The sequence below is a fragment of the Metarhizium acridum genome (genome assembly GCF_019434415.1).
Source record: "Metarhizium acridum strain ARSEF 324 chromosome Unknown scaffold_574, whole genome shotgun sequence".
Lineage (NCBI taxonomy): Eukaryota > Fungi > Ascomycota > Sordariomycetes > Hypocreales > Clavicipitaceae > Metarhizium > Metarhizium acridum.
In genome coordinates this window covers 1097430-1110953 of record NW_027094044.1, presented here as the reverse complement: position 1 = coordinate 1110953, position 13524 = coordinate 1097430, and the positions used below count along the sequence as shown (strand labels likewise).

Sequence of the window (13524 nt, the reverse complement as noted above, 5' to 3'; positions counted from 1 at the left end):
TCGTCTGGAACCGGGACTTTGGTCGTGTCATTCGTTTGAGGCGAGCTATCTCATCCTTTGACTCCAGGTCCTTCCCATCATTTTCTATTCCATGTTTCCTCGGCCATGAAACCGGGTGCCCCCATCCCTTTTATACTCGTCCGCCAAACCTGGCCCATGAAGCCATCATCCATCCATCCCCTTCAAACGCTTCCCATACAGTGTACAGCGTACAGCGTCCTCCCCCATCGTTTTCTCACGCAATCCATCCCCGCTTTTGCCCTCCTCTCCATGACTAATTCATCACCCACCCATCTGCCTCTCGTCTTGGTGTTGAAGCTCTTTTGTCCACCCTTGGGCCCTCTTTCCCCATATCCTACTTTTCTTCCGTACAGTCATGGTGAAGCCATTCCATTAGGCTGCCATGCCAGCCCCCTCACCCACCCTCCATTAGCGTACACACATCCTGTCGCCCGCTGCACCACCCACTCAGGTTGAAGATGAGCCTGAGGTCATTCCGCTCCCGTAAACCCCCACTCGTCGACGCTTGCGATGTTGTTTCCGCAACCGTGGCCACCATTCGCGTCCCCATATTTTCTTTGTCCGTGTAGGGTAGTGCCCTCATTCGCATCCATTCCCGCCCCATGGTACGGTTGATGATGCGCCTTAATGCAACAAGTTGTAATGACGGCATCCAAGGATTATCGTGCGCTCAATATCGCAGTTTATATATCATTCATATTTTTACACGGCGGATCGTCACGCTCTCCCCGAGACATATCCTACCATCTATGTAGAACCAGTCTAAAACATCCCATCCATTCTCTACAATCGGCTACCTGCCGATGCATCCTCATTCACCCACTTGACTTTGCCCTGGGCATCGACCGTGGTCTTGCGGCTAATGATCTCGTTGACAACGTCTGCAATACCCTGGCGCCCGTTCCTCGATGCAACAATGGTCTTGGTCAGCTCCTGAAGCGTGTAGCTGCCACCGCTGATGGCAGCCTTGATTTCCTTTTCTGTGGGCACACCGAGACCCTGGTGGGGGTATTCGGAGTACGTACGGTCCGTGAACAGCTCCAGAGACTGTGTCTTCTCGAAGTCGAAGAAGGGCCGCGAGACGTTCTCGCTGGCGGGGATGGCTTCCAGTGACTCAGGCTGCCACTTTGGCTTCTCCTTGCGGACCAACAACGCCGTTACGCCTTCGGTAAAGTCGGGGTGTCGCATAAATTTGCTGGCAATCTGATGCTCCTTGTTGAACGTCTCGGCAATGTCCCACTTGCCACTAACTCGCATCTGCCTGAGAGTCACATGCACTGCCGTCGGCGATCGCTTGTTTAACGTGGCCAACTGCTTCTGGGCCCAGTCTGCAGTCTCTCCCTTCTCTGCCTTCAAGGCAGCAATAATGTCGGAAACATTGTTCTTGCTGAAGCATCGATCAACGGCCTGGCGGACCGCGCCGCCCAGCTGCATTGGCTGGTCGTAAGGCAAGCCAGTGCAAAACTCCTCCAAAGTGTCATTGATAATTGCAAGCCTCTTGGGCAAAGGGTCATCGTCTCTGAATCGCAGCTCGGCAAGGCGGGCCTCGAGGTCGGGCAGGCTGGTAGAGTGAAGGTAGTGAGTGGCGATACCGGAGTAAAAGACGTTTGGACCAGTCAGACGCTCGCTGGTCAGAGCCAGATAAGTGCCAACAGCTCCATTCATCCTCGGCAGGAAGAACGAGGCTCCAACATCGGGGAAGAAACCGATGGTTGTTTCGGGCATGGCAAAAACTGTCTTCTCAGTCGCAATTCGGAAAGGGGCGTGGATGCTGAGGCCAACACCGCCGCCCATGGTGATGCCATCCATAAAGGCAATGTACGGCTTCCCGTATGTAGCAATGTAGTGATCCAGTTTGTATTCGAGGCCAAAATAGTCGGCCGACTTTTTCCACCCATCAGCACCCTCCTGGTTGTACTCAGCAAGCGCAGCAACATCACCGCCAGCGCAAAGGGCCTTCTCGCCGGCCCCCTTCATCACCACAATGTTGGCCATGTCGCTCTTTTCCCACTCGACCAGGCGGGGCACAATCTTGCGAATCATGGAGGCGTTGAGCGAATTGAGCTTCTTGGGTCGGTTGAGCATGACGCTGCGAAGACCGTATTTGCTCTCGAAAACGACATCATTGGGTTCGTCGCCGGGGAGTTCCCTGATGGTGGTGGCCTCGGTGGAAAGCTAGTAAAGCAATAGATTAGCAAGACCTTGTTCCGATGGACATTAGGGTTCTCCCGGCAAATAGTCAGAGTAGACGTACGGGTCGAGCGCCCCAGGAGCTCAAGACTTTAGCTTGGTGCGCCATGTTGAGACTGCTTCGAAAGCTCCAACTGCTTGCAGCATTGGCAGCCGAACCAGCTCGCACCGCAATTGCTCGGAAAGACATTTAGATGGAGTGTAATGGACGGTATTACGGGGCGCTCCCTTGTGATAAAAAGTGCGCATCGATTGCCGCGGCAAAGATCGTTGTGCCGGGAGTGCGGATTGGAGGGTGCTTAAGCTGACCAGACCGGGCTAAAACGTCACGGCAATTCGCTTAGGTTACCTGGGGCTCGGGCGGCGCAGTCCGGGTTCGACAGAGCCAGTCAGATGCGGGTTTGGCCAACTGGCCCACGTCTGCCTCATGGGCCAATCATAATCGCCCACTTGCTCACGTCTCTCCAACTTTTCGACGAAACTTTTGGGTACAGCCTTGCGATCGCGTGCTGTAGCTGCCATACCCCAGCAACACACGACAAATATCTTCAAAATGGCAGATCTCAAGATTCAGTACGCTCTACTACATTCAATTCCGTCTATATGACAGGCCTTGCTGACGCCATTATAGGGAGCTGCTGAACAAGCCGCGCAATGAGCTCACGTATGCATCCATCCATCCTTCTGCTGACCTTCCCCTTTCACCCAACGATGAATACACCCAGAACCGTCCGTCTGTCATCTAACCAAGTCCAAATATAGCGAATACGAAATCGCAGAGCTTGAAGAGCACGAATTCACCTCGGGCCCCCTCTCGATCCTCCAGACTGCGGTCAAGTCGCACACCCAGGTCCTCATCTCCATCCGCAACAACCGCAAGCTCCTTGCTCGCGTCAAGGCGTTTGACAGACACTGCAACATGGTTTTGGAGAACGTAAAGGAGATGTGGACGGAGACGCCGCGATTAGCAGACGGAAAAAAGGGACGACCTGTGAACAAGGATCGATTCATTAGCAAGATGTAAGCCTGCCCGTCAGCCCTTTGGTTGGACGTGCGAAAATGCATGCCCTGCAGAGGGGCAAAATGTCCAGCTAACATGAGATGTTTAGGTTCCTGCGAGGAGATAGCGTCATCCTAGTATTGCTGAGCTAAAAGGGTCACGACGGTTGATTTTACGGCATGGTTTTATTTTGGTTGTTAATGACATGACGCGGCCACCTTTGGCCTGTGAGAGTGGATGATGTACCGGTCGGTTTTGCGACTTTTATTACATGGGAATGAACGATAGGCGTTGAAAAAAAAAATCGATCCAGTTGCGCGCATCCATTGTTGGACGCATACTTGTCCCTATTGCTTTGGTGCCTTGTATCTACCGCCGGTGACATTGTTGGAAGACGTTGAGGTTGGGGCGGTGCTGAAAATTTGGTGTGATGTCTACCTAACGGAGATCGGGTTGCCAGATACAGAGCATCGGGGTAGCAGTTACGCTTCGGGAGACTGCATTTCTTGATAACCCGCAGTCACTCACTTGACTCGGCATATAATCCAACCAGGCGAGAAAGCTAGTTTCACCCTCTCTGATCCAGATATCTCTCAGCCGGCACATCGCTATCCACATAATACGGAGTATAGAGGTCAACATGTTTGCTTTGACTTAATAGCACGATATCACAATCTGTTCAAACACAATCCACCTCGCCGCCCTTGCCGTCAAATCTCCTCCCACTCCTCATCCACCCTCCCAGCCAACCCGCCAAAGAAACAAGCCAGCCCAAACGCCCCCGGATCGGGAACCTGCTCAAAGCCCTTGCCGCCCACGTACACCGTCCTCCCCAGACTAGCCTGCATGCCCTTTGTCTCATCAGCCGCCTTCTTCGCCGCCTCCGCGGCCTTCTTCACGTCCCCCGTCTTGCCGACGACTTCGACAAACGGGTACAGTGCATCCACAAGCGTTCTGTCCCCGGGCCGAGCAGGCGTATACTTGGACAGCGCACCGCAGGATTGCTCGAGGGCCTTGGCCCACGAGGAAGGCGTTAGTTCGCCGGAGGGAAGGGAGCGAAGCGCGTGAGCAAGCGCATTGAGGAAGATGGCGTAAAGGGCACCGGATGTGCCGTCCATGGTGGATTCCACGACGGGGATAATGGACGTCAGTGTCAGGAGGGGGTCGTCGGTGAGGGTGGTTTGGTTGATGTGCTTCAAGACGGCTGAGAGAAAGTTAGCGATTCCCATTGTTGTGCCCGTATGCAAAATTTATCAGACGTACCCTCTGCTCCTCTCTTCAGCCCAATGCCGCAATCTCCATCCCCGACGACGGTATCATACCGCGTGACTTCTGGCTCGGCGGCAATGACCCTCTCCAGAGCCAATTCCAGCCTCTCCTTGACGATGCCCTTATCCATCCTCAGCCCGCTGGGCTTGACTTGCTCACCTTGTCCCCTCTCTTCTGTGCGCGTGGCCGTGTTCTTCGCCTCCCACGTCTCCTTGCGGATCGGCGCCGACCACCCCGTCACCTCCGCGGCGGCATCGAGCAGCTCAACCATCCCCGGGCCGCCAATGTCGGTATTGACCACGTTGAGCAGCGAGATGCTGAATCCCAATCCGTTCAGACTTGTCATAAATGTGCCCGTTAAAATGCGAACAGGGTGGACTCCATACTTGGAGTCCAGCTGCGTCACAACTTCCGTCGTAATACCGCCCATTTCCAAGACAGACACGCCTCCCAAGTTGTTGATCATCAATACGACCTCATTGGAGTTGACGTTTAGGAACGCGCGGTCCTTGTCGCTGGAACCAAGCAGCTGGGCAAGCATCTTGCCCACCAGCCGAGGCAGATCGAGCTTCGCCCTCTCAGAACCAGGCTCGTTATGAATGCCCATGCCGATCTCTGCCTCCCCCTGTGCCAGCTTGTCGTCTTGGGCATCGACCTTCCTCCCGGGCACGTGAACGTGCTCCAAGCTCGCCCCGACACTGACGATATTCTCAGCCGTCAACCTCGCCACCTTGGCGACGTCACCCAGAGACCGTCCCTTTGCTGCCAAAGCCCCCGCGATCTTCAGCACGAGTACTGTTCCCGCGATACCTCTTCTTCCCACCTTGCCTGCCTTTGCTCTACCGACGCCCACATCATCGCCCACTACTACCATTTCGACGTCTAACCCGCTGGCCTTGGCCTTCTCAACAGCCATGCCAAAGTTGAGCACGTCACCTGTGTAGTTCATCACTACCACCAACACACCCTGGGAGGTATCTACGCGGGAGGTGATCCCCGTACGGACCTGTTCGGCGGATGGGCTAGCGAATATGGTACCTGCTACTGCGGCGGAGAGCATGCCAGGACCGACCATGGCTGCGAAGGAGGGCTCATGGCCGGATCCGCCGCCGGAAATGATTGATACTTTGGGAGTTGCATGGCTTGGGCGGCGGTAGATGATTTTGGAGTCTGGGTCGAGAGCGACGTTGGGGTTGGTAAGGGTTAGACTGTGGAGGGCGGTGTTCACGAGGCGTGTTGGGTCGTCGATGAAGTGTTTGGAAGACATGACGAAGGTGTTGGTGGCTGATGAATTTCCAGAAAGTAGGGGTGTAAGTAGTAGCTTGGCTTCGTTGATGGGAGCGCAGAGACCGATGCCGATGGTGTGGGTAGGTGACGACGAGAAGAGTTATAATAGAAAAGAGTCAATTTGTCCAAAGAAAAAGATATTCAATTGATAATAGAATCACCCACTTGCTCTTGAACAATCCGGCAAGACGATATCAAGTGGCGCAAGTGAAATGACGAGCGGGGTCACAGTCGTCCGTCGTCCCGTCGTCCCTTGTTCGTCTGCATTGAGTTATGAACCGGCCCTGCACAGGGAATGCAGATATATGCCAGGTCGCGGTGGGGAAAAAATCCTTGGGCTGTTGCTGGCAACCTGGGCAATCTGGGGTGCCAAATGTCCGAATATCCAAGGGAAGCCACAGATGCGGATACCTGGGTGGCTTCGCTCGATGTCGTTCCCACCAATGCAGGATACGCAGCCCCATACATCCAAATCATTCTATTGCTAAGTGTTCGAAGACATACAATCGCTGTCTTGTTGATGCAATACTTGAATCGAATCTAGCTGACAAAGAAGACGCCATGCTGGTTGTAAAAACCTGTGGCCTTTCTCGCCTCCTCCCAGGGAGCTAGTCTCCCAATGGCGACAACTTGTTTGCTTGCCCTTCTCATTCCATATTCCAATAAACGCCTTTCCAAAAAAAAAAAAAACCCTAGAATCATGGATGGTATCCCCACATGCCGGAATATAAAAAAGAAACAGCTCCAGCTGAATTGAAAACAAAGCAAAAGCCCAGCACTCCACATGCATCTCCTATCTAAACTCCAGGAGCATAAATGCAGTTCCGCCAAGGGCCCCTAAAATGAATAGCATTGTGATAACACCTGCGCCAGCCTTGTCCGCCGTCGTCAAAGGCTTCAGCACGGTCGGATCTTCAGTGCCACCACTGCCGGCGGATGGGTTGCCTTTGGATGTACCACCATTGTTTTGCGTCACCGGGGGGGTTGATTTTCGCACGAGGTTATACATGACTGCATCCAAAGCATTCATCTGCTCACCAACACCGACCAATCCATCGAACTTGCCCTGCGGAATCCAGCTGAAGCCGCAGGCAGTCCCTAGCTGACCCTTGAAATTTGGCGGCGCTGTTGACCCGGTGCAGGCGGCTGCAGCGGCCGTGCCGGCCTTCTCAAGCAATGGTTTGATGGTGTCATAGGTATAAGGCACCAGTTGGCTAGTGGCCGCAAGCCAGCGAAGGAGGTAGCCCTTGAAACTCTGTTGGTCGTTGTTGCACACTTTGTTGAACTCGCAAAACTGCTCGTAAACGACACCGTCTTTGAAGAACTTCTCTGAAGCATGCTTCAAAATACCATCAACTGCCTTCTTCCACTTGTCCTCCGACGTAGCGTTGTACATGGCCGCGGCGCCATGGAGGTAAATGCCCGAGTTATAGGACCACTCCAGCAGATCAATTCTTGAACAAGTTCCGTCCGAGTCGATACTGATACCGTCATGCACTCCGTAGTCACTGGTGATCAGATTGATGGATTGTTGCCACTCAAAAATTTTAGTTGCCCATTCGCCGTAGGTACTGTTGCCTGTATAACGATGCAGTCGAGCCGCTATGTTGAAGAAGCATCCGTTTGAGATGGAGTTTTTGTAATTCCAGCCATTATTGAACTGGAAAATTTGCCACCTCATGCCACCTTTGCAGTCGGCTGAATCCCATCGCAAAACGTATTGGTTGAACACGGCTTGTGCCAGGGCAAGCCACTGGGCTTGATCGCTGGGAGGGTCGGGGAATTTGTTCTCGGCGGCAGACATGGCCGCCATGGCCCAAAAGCCTTGATCGTCGTTTCCTTCGGTTCTCGTCTGATTCTTGGGCATAAAGTCCTTCGTATCACCGGCTTGGTGCAGCAGAGCCTGCATTGTGGCGTCATTATAAGAGCTATCCCCCGTGAGATGCCAATAGTCAATGATGGTCCCAAACATGGCCCCTGCTTCCCACCCTACTTGGTGTTAGCGATACGTTGGCGCGTGTACGGAAAGAGGCGTTGTTCTCACAATAGTATGGATCAGGCAAATTTCCTGGTGTATCACCCGTATTGTTTCCGGTATAATATTTCATTAAGCCGTAGGCGATTGTCCCAGCTGTGTTCTTGATGGAGGCTAAACATCACTAATCATTAGACTACTACCCACGAAGGAATCTATCAAAAGAGTTCGCTAGAGTCAACCCACCTTCATCTTGAATTTGGACATCAAGACCATTAACGAGAGTGCCCACCAGCAGGAGCGACAATGCCGCCACTGACAGGAAGTCTCTCATGCTGCTATAGCGACGCAGGAGCAAGCCCAAGAATGTAAATATGCAGAGAATGAACTGAAGAACAGGACTCGTTGGAGGAGCCTGTAGCGTCTAAAGTCAAGGGAAAATAAAATCTTGATACAAGCCCAGCTTGCATTAGTCTAATCGATCGTGATTGTGAGATATTACTCAAGGACAAAATCGACCCCAAACTTGAAATTGGCGTCGCATGTGAGATTTTCGATATGTGTTGGCAAAATGCAGGCAGGAAGAAAAGCAAGGACGTTGTCAAATCCCCTGCACCATCGGTATAGGAGTCGAGAAAGGCAAACGCAAAGCGCAAAGCGCAAAAGTGACTGTTGAGCGAGTGAAAATGAAGACTCGGCAGCTACCGTAGCAGGCGACTCCTCCGCGTAAGCTGCTGTTTACCAGTCGAAGGAAGAAGTATGGGATGTCCAGAGAGTGAAGGAGGATAAATGAAGGAGAAAGCGAAGAATGGGAAATGAGCCATAATGGATCGCTATGACATGGTTGCAGGGAGTGACGGTGGTCAGCAGTGTAGGACCCTGCTCACTTCAGGAGACATCCATGGGGATTGTGGGTTTGGGATGCCGCTTGGTCACTGCTCCGTGAAAATCCCGGCCAGGACAAAACACGAAGAGGCTTGGTGCAATGGACAATCTTCGTCCGAACTCTTCTCCCAAGCCAGGCTGTTGTCTGGCTTTACCGCTGTCATCTCGTATGGCTCAAAGAATGCAGCGATGGTCCTCCTCCTCAATGCCTCTGAGAGTCTGATCCGTGACACTAGTCCGCAGAGCCATCTCCCGAATGAGGCTGTGTTCCGTTGGCCCCATGTCATTGGACGCCTGAAACGACTTGGTGGCGTCAAGCAGCAGGCTATGTTACAGAAGGATTTGAGACGCGATTGTGATTCTTGCTCTTCTCCTTGATGAAAAGAATCAATGGCGGCGGAATGGTTTGGCTACAACTGAACTGCCACGGCTCATTAGTCCTAGTCCGTCGTGCCCCTGGGACTGGGTCTCGTATTCCTTCATCCCTTTTTTTGCTGGTGGCATATGTGGTGCCCCTGGCAGATGCTGATGCGCCTTGACGGCAGCAGGCTAGTCGGTCTTGGCATTCCCCCCCTTGAATGGCTCTGTGGAGGAGTTGGCCACCTTGGAGTTGGTGAAGCTCGGTGGAGTAGTCAATGTGAGACTAAAGGGGCTCAGGGACAGACAACTCGGGAAGGACCCACCCAACCACCCAAAGCCAACGACGTATTAAGCTTATTGCCAACTGGAGAAGCCAACCTGAATTGACTTGATGATCCATTCGCACCATTCGCTACGCAGTAGTCAGACAGCTGCAGCATCTATTAAAAAGCCACGCGCGGCTTTAATTGATATCGAGCCGCGAGTTATACAGCTGGCTCGGACGGTCAGGTCAGATATCGGGGTCACAATTGGGCGTGAAGGAGCTCGACAGATTGTCACGACTGCCTCCCCAGTTCGTTACGAGCCTATGAGAGAGCCGATCAAATGCTGAGGCCAGACAGCTTCAATCAATCGGGCCTGTAAGCCTGCGGAAGCCTGTAAGCTCGATCAATTGATGCCATCACTGCCATCCCAATTGCTTGTATGATTTGACCGTATCAGAAGCTCGACTCGGGCCGGGCTGCTGCAGTCGATGCTTGATAGCAGCTATCGCGGAAGCTAACTTCTTTGGCAGCTAACACCGTGCTTCAATAGCTGTAGTCGAAGCTGATTGATAGAGATCGGGTGCGCCAAACGGCCATGACTTGCGGGATATTTGAAAGTTCGGTGCCCCTTGCAGGCCTGTCACAACAGATATCGCGAGATGTGTGCCCGGGCGAAACCACCATTTTTGCAGCCGGATATATCCAATCTTGGCAGCGTTGATACATACTTCTTCTTGTCTTGCTGCGGTAACAAGCAGGGAGTGCTGGCGCGAGGATTTTCTCTCAGGGGAATCCAGATGTCAGGCTCACCACCACCGACAACAGGGCACGCGACGACGGGTGTTGTAGGTTTTAATCTTTGCAAGCCTGCCGTGCCGCAATAGCCGCCTTGAAGCTAGAAAATTTGGCGAGGAGCGGATATTTTGTCCATGCATATCCCAGTCGAATAGTTGCAATACTCACACCACATTCGCAATGATTCTGATTGGCAACGTCGGCGAGCGGTCGGAACACAACAATGCCGAGCGCTTTTTTTTTTACCTTGATAGCATGTGGTGGCAGGTATAGGTTTATTTACTTACGGTAGGATTGTGCAGACGAGTATGCAACCTATTGGAACTATCTGATGGCAGATTTGTCGCATAACCGCGGCTACCTGGGCTATAGTTCACGATAAGCAGTCTTTCAGCTATGTTGTGAAAGGCTTCATAAAAAAGCATCAGATTTTGCTTACGAACTACCGAATCTTAATATGTCATCAGTCTGCCGGCATCACCCTATTAGTGCAAAGAGAGGCCCCAAAATAGGCATTTTGGAACCCTTACCTACTTACTATTGTTCTACAACCCAAATGATATCATGGTAGTTCTGTGAGATGCATCGCACAGGAGACTTGCCAAACTACGCAACGAAGCCATGGCAATTTCACGAGTCTCGGTCTAGGAGTTCTTCTTCAGGGTGATAACTACCTTGGACAGGGGCTCGTAGTAGAAGAGAGAGCAATGCTCGAGTCAACAGCTTATGTCGTCTGCCATCGGGGAAAAACTTGGACATCACCATTTTTGTTATCCAAAATCCAGGGGTACTTCTTTCCAGAATAGGTAATGTAATGAGGTAAACCACAGACGTGGTCGTCAAGTTTCCACGCGATAACAAGAATCCCGTTACAATATTTGTCAACATGACGCATGCACACTTTCTCGGGGCACTCGATGTTCAGCAAAGCCGTGAAATTCCGTTATTTTCTCAGGTGGTTCTTGATAGTAAGACTCGTCTACTCCTAGTTTAGCACCTAAATGTTGGGGCCAGTCTTGTCGGCGGGAGGCCGCCTGGCCGTTAGCAAGAATTAAATCATGTTTGTATAAGGGACACGATGTTGAGACTCTGTATTAACAAAAGCGGTCGCTCGATCACGACATGCCAAGAGTTCCCGCGTCAGGGGCCTTTGTGGCGATGCATTCAGCCCAGGCAGGCAATACGATCTCTGAACCTTACAGGTGAGGATATACCTTGACGATAGTATCTACAGGGCTAATAATAGGACAGTCTGGGTTTTCTTCCTTTGTTTTGTTCATGGACTTGGTACTTTCTCACTCGGCAAGAGGAAAAGGTATTTGCAGACGAGACAAAGCAGGTCGTCGCATTACTGTAGTCTATTTTTTTTTCCAGAGTAAAGAGTATTCTCAGTCGTTGAATTTACTCGTTGTAGCGACGCAAAGGTATCGATGCTCCGTCTTGTCTAGTCTCAAAAAGTGGTAGTTCTGTTCATTGTCTGGTCGGGCTGCGTTCAGCGCTTCCCCTACTCTCACGACAGTTTTCTGCACCAAGATTTGGGGAAGATGTTTAGTTCCGGCTGCTGAGTTGAGACAAGGGGATCGCATTTTTGAACCACGTTTACCATGGATTCCTTTCCACCAATTATATACACTGAATAGTTCGCTCACACTTTCGGTTAGTTCACATGCTTTGACAGTCATGACGCATAACTACTGCGCAGCGAGGCGGTGGATAACCAACCGGACGAAGTCGTTGCTATCGGAGTTCAAAGACTTGGCGAGTACAAACATGAATCGTTCGTCGATGCCGTTGTGCATTATACCTGACAAAGGAGTAACTTCGCGCGGCAGCTCACTTACACCCGCAAGAATCGTGTGGATACGACAAATCACACCACTATAATTGATATTTTCCGGGATGTGATATTGGAATTACTTGCTGGTAGAAGATGAGCGGCTATATTTGGTGCAGTGCGTTGACTCGACCTAACAACAGCTGTGGCGAGCAAACGATTGCTGTGTCTTTTGACGACTTGGCTCTCGCGAGCCAGATTTTGTAACAAAAAAACTTTCTCATCCGCGGTATCGAAAATACGTATCCGGAGAGCGCTCTGTGTGACCATCAGGGTTGTGCTCCTAGGCAAGACTTGAAAGTCAGTGGAGATGATGAATGGGAATTTACTCGGACCAAACTGTCCGATGACCACTTCCAGAATAACCCAATAGACATGTCATATTGACAAAGTCAACTCATTTATTTGCATTCCTCTACACTCTCCAGCTGTCCGCAATTACGCTCCTACAGGGAAGCAAGAGGCTCCCAAGTCAATGTAAGAAGGGCTCTGTGGTTCTCATGCGAGGCCGCACAGGAATCTTTTAAAGGATCGTATTGCCCCCATGGTAATCCTCCCTGCCAAGGAGAATAGTGAGGCACGAGCAAGCGGAATGGTGCCGTCGCGTCAACCATCCCTGTCCACTCGGTCATAAACCGGGCCTGCTCTGCGGGTAGATGGGATCATGGCTCGCATCCGGCACACCAAGGTGAGTCTTGGCTTAATGCAAAGAATGGAGACAATGCCGAAAGGACCCTCTGGCAACGGATTTAGCCACAGCAAAAAGAACGCACCCTTCCAAAAATGAACACGAAGAGCGGGTTAACTAGTGGCTCAACTCCCGAAATAGGAACTACCTAGGTAGGCTGTCCCGGGGTAAAGAAATGCTTCAATATAAGCCAAGATTAAGCAGAGACAAATAGGGACATGTAGACTGGTTTATTTAATAGAAGGAAAAAAGAAGAGGTGTCAAGAGAAAAGACCAACTCGAAAGTCATGGCTGACGAGCCCAACGTCATCAACCGCCATGGGGATCTCAGACTCAAAGTCGGTAGTCCGCAGCAGGCGGGAGATACCATCTGCCAGAGTGTCGAGTTCCTCGTCTGCTCCCGCGCGTTGGCCCGAGCATCCCCGGTTTTCGATCGTATGCTATACGGGGCTTTCGCCGAGGCCAGTCACAATCACGCGGGTAGCGCGGGCTAGACGATTGAACTGAAGGAGGACAGGCCTGTTGCCATGGAAGTGTCCCTGGACATTGCCCATGCCAACATTGCCCGCGTCCCGCACGTCCTCTCCGTCAACGGCCTGTACAACGTGGCCATACTAACGCATTATTACGACGCAACGCGGCTGTTGGCGCCCTGGGTGGGAAGCTAGATGCCGTCCATTATCGAGATGACGAGAGATGCAAACGTTATCATGCCAAAGATGCTGTGGATATCGTGGGAGTTTGGACGCAAGGAGGACTTCATCACAGTGTCGCGCCGGATTCGGGGGATGATGCCGTGCAGACTCCTCCGCACAAAATTGCTAAGAAGAACCCCCCCCTTGGACATTAACACATTGCCCAAAGCAAAAGGGAGGTGACATCAAGTCCGGAGGGCTAACATGCCAACGGTCACCACACAGAGCGCATAAACACTCTCCGAGTCCAAACTATTCA

General features: G+C 51.9%; 5 protein-coding genes across 5 annotated transcripts; 2 read left to right on the top strand and 3 right to left on the bottom strand.

The window, feature by feature from the left end:
• Positions 1-804: 804 nt before the first annotated feature.
• EHD3 (mitochondrial 37S ribosomal protein mS47) lies at positions 805-2401 on the bottom strand (the record flags this gene model as incomplete). Its single annotated transcript, XM_007814118.2, has 2 exons — positions 805-2196; positions 2276-2401. The coding sequence occupies 2 exons, from the start codon at positions 2399-2401 to the stop codon at positions 805-807; spliced, it is 1518 nt and encodes a 505-aa protein (XP_007812309.2).
• Positions 2402-2717: 316 nt separating this feature from the next.
• Positions 2718-3534, top strand: SMD2 (mRNA splicing protein). The gene is made up of 4 exons (XM_066122211.1): positions 2718-2784; positions 2843-2875; positions 2974-3231; positions 3321-3534. The coding sequence occupies exons 1-4, from the start codon at positions 2765-2767 to the stop codon at positions 3361-3363; spliced, it is 354 nt and encodes a 117-aa protein (XP_065972838.1). The 5' UTR covers positions 2718-2764; the 3' UTR covers positions 3364-3534.
• On the bottom strand, positions 3535-6108 carry dak1 (dihydroxyacetone kinase Dak1). Its single transcript, XM_007814116.2, has 2 exons — positions 4475-6108; positions 3535-4415 (listed from the first exon to the last, which is right to left on the bottom strand). The coding sequence occupies exons 1-2, from the start codon at positions 5745-5747 to the stop codon at positions 3922-3924; spliced, it is 1767 nt and encodes a 588-aa protein (XP_007812307.2). The 5' UTR covers positions 5748-6108; the 3' UTR covers positions 3535-3921.
• Positions 6109-6230: 122 nt separating this feature from the next.
• Positions 6231-8813, bottom strand: DFG5 (mannan endo-1). Its single transcript, XM_007814115.2, has 3 exons — positions 7989-8813; positions 7812-7916; positions 6231-7756 (listed from the first exon to the last, which is right to left on the bottom strand). The coding sequence occupies exons 1-3, from the start codon at positions 8074-8076 to the stop codon at positions 6561-6563; spliced, it is 1389 nt and encodes a 462-aa protein (XP_007812306.2). The 5' UTR covers positions 8077-8813; the 3' UTR covers positions 6231-6560.
• Positions 8814-12857: 4044 nt separating this feature from the next.
• J3458_020738 (uncharacterized protein) lies at positions 12858-13064 on the top strand (the record flags this gene model as incomplete). The annotated part of the gene is made up of 1 exon (XM_066122210.1): positions 12858-13064. One exon carries the CDS (start codon positions 12858-12860, stop codon positions 13062-13064), a length of 207 nt encoding a protein of 68 aa, XP_065972837.1.
• Positions 13065-13524: the final 460 nt, after the last annotated feature.